The 6660-nt window shown below is 36.8% G+C and overlaps 1 protein-coding gene across 1 annotated transcript in view; it reads right to left on the minus strand.

The window, feature by feature from the left end:
* Smp_074030 (tyrosine kinase) overlaps positions 1-6660 on the minus strand; it is a gene marked incomplete at its 3' end in the record, with an annotated part of 64260 nt that overhangs the window by 26586 nt on the left and 31014 nt on the right. Inside the window, exons 10-11 of the mRNA XM_018798891.1 lie at positions 5311-5525; positions 3448-3618 (exon numbers count right to left, since the gene is read on the minus strand). Of these exons, the coding sequence (XP_018650735.1) occupies positions 3448-3618; positions 5311-5525 (386 nt within the window). The remainder of the gene's footprint in view (positions 1-3447; positions 3619-5310; positions 5526-6660) is intronic.

Consider the following 6660-nt stretch of genomic DNA (forward strand, 5'->3'; position numbering starts at 1 on the left):
ACCACTCGCAGCGGACGATCTGGTTTCAGCGAAGCAATTTGTATAGCTGATGGTACACCATTTGGTAACATTTAAGAGCATCTCGAAATATGGATTGAGTTTTTTGACGAACAGTTCAGCATTTATGCTGTCGATCAAATTGTCTTTTCCTCTCTGGCCGTTGATAACTGAGCCGATTAACAAGGTGGTCTGCGAGGGACTCCGAATTCTGAAGTATCACAAGTCATCAGGTTAAGATTCTCTTTCCCGAGGCTCTTTTAGAAATGGTAGTGAACTTCTGGTCAGAGAACTAACTGCGTTTGGAAAAATTCAAGAAACAGAATATCTTGACACTGTGAACTAAAACGAGCATTGTCTCCATCTGTGAAAAGGGGCTAGATAATCTGTGCAGCAACTATCGGGGAATAAGTCTACTTTCAACTGTGTCCAAACCATTGACATCTGTTGTACTTCGCAAATAATACGAAGCCCGTAAACGGCTAACTCTTCAGGAGCTGGCTCGTTTTCGTGTGAATTTGAATTTTGATTATCTTTTAAAATGTTTCCATATGTAGTAGATGAACTGATTAAGTGAGATGAACGACCTATAAAAATAACAATTAATATGTAATAACAATTAAAAATAATTCCACCTGTAGCTCTTCTAAAGTTACTGCCGGTCCCAAACCCAGATAAAGGAGGAGGGTTGGGCATAGGATTAGCGACCCCATCCCGTAGAAAAAAATCTTGCCAAAAATGCTAACTAAAATAAAGAAATTAGATCATTTAAACTCTGTCCTGGGAGTTGAAGGAAGAATTATGACGCTTCAGGATGAAAGCTGAGATTCTTCGAAGCCGATGTCACTTCTAACAACCAGAGAAACAATTAACATAGGTACATGGGACGACGTCCGGACAATGTGGGAAACCGGGAAGACCAGTCAAATAGCAATAGAAATGAGGAGATACAAATCGACAGTACTTGGAGTCAGCGGAACTCATAGGACACAAGTTGGACAGCAAAGGCTAGATACGGGAGAGATACTGTTGTACTCCGATTATGAAGAGGAAAATGCTCCATACAGTCAGGGAGTTGCTCTAATACTGTCTAAAGAAGCAAGAAATGCACTTGTAGGATGGGAATATCACGAATCAAGAATCATAAAAACATCATTCAAAACAAAGAAGGAGGGGATCACAACGAATGTTATCCAATGTTATGCACCCACCAATGGTAGCAATGACGAAGATAAACATCAGTTCTATGAGAGGCTGTAATCAATCAAAGCGAAGTGCCCAAGAAAGGTCCTCACCATCCTGATGAGATATTAACTCCAAAGTCGGAGTGGACAATACCGGATATGAAGATATAATGAGACGACATAAACTGGGAGAGGGAAATGAAAATGGGAAGAGATTTGCAAATCTATATGCATTCAGCAAATTGGTTATAGACGGCACAGTATTCTCCCACAAACGCATACACAAAGTTACATGGATCTCACCGGACCACACCACAGTGAAACGCATAGATCATATTTGTATCAACAAAAAATTCCGAAGGATAATGGAAGATGTAAGTACCAGGAGAGGAGCTGACACATAGATTCAGACAGCCACCTGGATGTGGCCAAGATGAAACTGAAGCTAAAGGAGAGCTAAAGATTTACTGAAATAAGAAACTACCATGGAGGACAAATGAGAAGAGATCAAAGGAGCACTAACTTCAGCGTGTCAGGAGGTTCTGGGTCGCAAGAAGCATTATCATAAGGGGTGGATCTCTATGGGAACCCTGGACAAGATTGAGGAAAGGAAGAACAAGAAGACAGCAATTAACGACAGCTGAACACGAGCAGAGAAAGTCAAGGCAGAAGCTGAATACACAGAAGTAAACAAGCAAGTGAAGCGGAGCATTAGAGCTGACAAGTAGAAATACATAGAAGAGATAGCAACGACAGTGGAAAAAGCTTCAAGATAAAGAAAGATGAGACAGGTATATGACACAACAAAAAAACTAACAGGGGAATGGAGTAAACAAGAGAGACTGGTTAAGGACAAAGAAGGCAAGCTAATCACTGAAATTCAATAACAGAGTAGAATACTTCGAGGGAATTTTGAATAGACCAGCTCCATTGAATTCACCAGACATTGAAGCAGCACACTCAAGCCTTCCTATAGATGTCACTCCAACAACGACAGAAGAAACCAGGATGGCCATCAGACTATATCAAGAGCAGGAAAGCAGCAGGACCTGACAATATACCAGCTGAAGCACTGAAATCAGACAGTAAAGTAACTGCAAAAATGCTCTACATTCTATTTAGGAAGATTTAGGAGGAAGAACAAGTGCCGATGGACTGGAAAGGATACCTCATCAAGATACCGAAGAAAGGATATCCGAGCAAATGTGAGAAATACAGAGTCATCACACTACTGTCAGTACCAGGAATGGTTTTCAACAGAGTGTTGCGGCACCGGATGAAAGACGCAGTAGACGCCCAACTTCGAGATCAACAAGCTGGGTTCCGTAAAGATTGGTCGCACACAGAACAAATCGCCATGACTGTTGGACACGCCTACTAATGATATGCGAAGAAGAATTCAATTTGTGAGTTATAATTATCTCAGAAAACGTCCAATGATCGTTATTACACAATTGATTGACAGTATGTAAAGGTTGGACGAGGAATCCAAGAAAAAAATTTTGAACGATAAGTTTGAGAATTTATGTGAACGAAAACTACTATGATATTTGTCACATATATGCGAAACATCCTGGCTATGGAAGAGTCTAAAAAAATCAAGGACAAATAACTCAAGAGTGGTTATACATCAAGACATATTATTTATTTCATAGAGAAATTTTATGCTAATATGTGGAAAATGAAAGACTTTTGGCTTTGACACGAAAATACGATGGATATTGGTAGTTGCAAATGTTGAATAATATTACCGAAAATAAGCTACAACTGTGTGAGAAAGAGATTTCCTCATCCCCTTCTACTACTATATCCTTTAAGCTCACTGTTTAATAATTCGTTCCTTTCGATTACTTTTATGTAGTATTTGTAAATACAGTAATTATAATCAATATTTAACCGCTTTAAATTCGAAGATTTCTCTCTTCCTTGGAGATGAAATAACCGGAAGAAAGATACAAGATTTAAGGATATATCATTCAAAAATGAGAATAATCATTATTCACGGTTGTCTGGACCTTAGGAATTTGAAAGTGAATGTTTTGAAAAGTCAGTTTCTGCGACCCTTTTTACCAGTAAGCTCATAAATACTATACACTAGTGAGGATGAAGATGTACTACACATTATTTACTTAGGAAGTCAGTGACGAACTTCTTACACAGTAATATTGTTTAAGATATAGTCTATTTTAAGTAGTGCAAAGTACATAAAATTAAAGTAGGGATTAATCTAAACAAATTATTTTAAAGAAATATTCATTTAATTTACCATCTGTACAAGAAATACCATTATCAGAGGATGGAATATTTACAAACAAACGTCTATACCAAAGATGATATTCTACAATTTGACCGTTTGGATTATCTGGAGCATTCCAATACAATTGCATTTTATTTGAATTTAACGAAAAAGCATGAAAATCAATAGGACTGCTAGGTTCTATGAAATCAAAAATAGGAACGAATAGGTGAAACATTTATTAGGTCTCATACTACTGAAATCACTGAGTTATTTTATGTAGAAGAAAAACTAACGAATGTAGTACAGCATGAAGACTATCAAGATAAAAACTTAACAAAGCTTTACCATGATGGTAAAGCGCGTTATATGGAGATGAGGTAAACTTAGTATTGATTTATTCATATGCTCAAGATATAAAAAAAACAGGTCATAGTACAAATGATCATAGAAAGTGGAGTGAATCATAAAATTGTCAACTGTTTTAAATCAAGATGTCTACCAATGAAGGAGCGACTATACAACACAGCAGTACACTGTATTTCATTTGCAACTTCCAAACGCGATTTTTCCAAGTAGAGTGTAGTCATAGGTGTTTTTAAAGCATTTCTCGCGCACGTTAGGATCACCGAGTGGAAAACGTTGAAGTTACATTCAGGAGATCAGGTAAAGATGTAAAATCGGTTGATGAGACTATCATTCTCGAAAAATTAAGTTAGATTGGAGATTTGTTACATATTTCTAACCACCACTCGCCTTCACAAGTAATGTTGCCCGGTGTGCGAGTAAGAGTAGGTTCGAAGAAAATTGAGGGAGGTCAGTCTAAAAAGTGGCATCAGTCCGTAGTATTATTAAACTGAGGAATATTGTCAAATGTCTGCTACCTCGTTTGTGTCAGAATGATTATCGTAACCAATGGTTGAACAAGTTGAGTGACATGACATAAAAACGTGTTTATTTACTATCCAACCATCAGTTGCTTAAAAGAGTGATTCATTTTCAGCAAGGTCAGTATATTTTGTTTGGTGAATTACTTATTCAGTAACTCATGGGCATGTTTAAATTTCTGAATAATTTTTTTTGTTTCATCAATCTAAAAATATTTCATTCATAAATACAAAGGTTCCAATTTTCCTGTTGTCGATATTAAGGACTCCATTTGACGAGACTTGACAGTTCAATGAATAGCTCATTGAAGTTGGAAGTGAAAAGTACAGAATTCGAGTCTCAATATGAAAATCGACACTAGGAAGTGAAAAGTATATCCAGTGACGAGTTCCAAATAGGAAAAAAAGATGAGTCGCGGATTTCACTATTAGATATAATACAAACTTATTAACTGTAAATATAGCATTTAATGAGGGAAGTGTTATAATTGTATTGCAAATAAATAACCCTGTTACTCCTATTGCTTAGTATTCTTATACGATGACACTCGACAAGACCCCAAAATCAGAACACGTTGAACAGGAATTAAATTGTATTCAAAATAACAATGGTAGGTGAGCAGCAATCACTGGTGTGAATAACGTTCATATATTCATAGTATATACAAAAGAAGCTTCTAGATTTTTCTCCAATAATTTGCTAGAGCTGATTGGTTTAGAATAAGCCAATTAGCGCGCAGCAACACCATGATGCATGAAACATGCCTTAATCCAATCTATGTCCCGCTAACAGGAAGTGAAACTGATAAGTTATTATAAAGTGCAAACAGCTATGTAAAACACCAATAACTGATAAAAAGGAAAATTTGAACCAAAAGACAAATTTCATAGCTTAAATAATGAGATATTCTGACTAACAATTAATGGTGACATTCATCATAAATGCACAAAAATTACTACATAGTCTTAAATAACTATAAATATGAATAAATTCTCATCTACTTACTGTCTTGTTTTGTTTGAAAGGTGAATACTTCACTCAGTGCTCCCTCTGAATTAAACATTGTACGTATTTCAACATAGGCTTGATAACGTTGTGCCGGATTCAAATAATTTACTTCACATTGAAGTTTTAAACTTTCAGGTTGTATTGCATGAAATAAATCCGAATTCCTCATAGGTTCTATTATTTTTTGACATTTAGGTTCATGTATATGCCAACTATAGATTTAAGAAACATAGAGAGATCAATGACTATTTCTAGAAAATAGTTACAATAGAATAAAATTGAAACAATCCGAAAGTTACACAAATATTGAAAACAATTCAAAATATTAATGAAAAACACACTATACCAAAGTAATTAAATAAAAGATGTATTTTACTAACCCTAACAAGTCTTATTGTGGTGTATGCTACTGGCTTTTATCTTAAGTGGTGTCACTGTATCGCATCATCTCTCAGACTACAACGGGGGAGTCGTGAAGGACTGACAGATGCCAGCCCGGTACGGGTATCTTTCAAACCACGACACCATATCATGAATTGATTACCTCTCTGTTTTTTTTTCAAACCAGTCTCAGTGACGGCAAATAATGCATGATGTGGACTTCTCTGTGACAGCACTCGTGGTACAGAACCAAGCCATCAAGGTTGGTGTTTCAGGGTAATGACACCAACCGAATTATCCTTGCTGTATCTGAACACAAGTTGCTGAACCTCCGGATAACTGACAGTGCTACCATTGAACGTCATCAATCATCTGTAGACATCGGTGATCAAACACATAGTTACTTAACAACCTCAACTCGGAGGCCAAGTTTCGCGGACATAGTGCGACATTGTCTTCAACAACGCCTTGTAAACATGACTTCTTACATCCAGACTGACATCATAAAGGTGCAAAAGATGGCCCGGCTATCTTTAGTCGCTCTAACTTTCACTGCACGTAAATTGATTTTATAACTTACACCAACACAAAGACCACTTACCCAAATGCCCAAATACGCAAACTTTTCTACTACTTCTAATTGCTCACTGCATTATATATAAGACACACGGATTCCAAAATATTTGTCTCTCTCGTTTTTCAAAGGATAAAAGAAGGAAATATATCAACAAATTCAGTATTCCGATTAGATTTTCCCAGTATTAAGGATAGTGAAATAGTTGAAATCATGAGTCAATTGAAGTTAGACCACCATGGAAAACCTGGAAGCACTGGACGGCTAAATTTCGTGGATTGGTTGAAGTTAGACATTAACACCGTTGGATGCCAGCTCAGTGGTCTAGTGGTTAAGCGCGAAACTGATAGGTCCTGGGTTCGAATTTCGCTAGGCGGGATCGTGAATGCGCA

The sequence above is a fragment of the Schistosoma mansoni genome, chromosome 3 (assembly GCF_000237925.1).
Source record: "Schistosoma mansoni strain Puerto Rico chromosome 3, complete genome".
NCBI classification, from domain to species: Eukaryota; Metazoa; Platyhelminthes; class Trematoda; order Strigeidida; family Schistosomatidae; genus Schistosoma; species Schistosoma mansoni.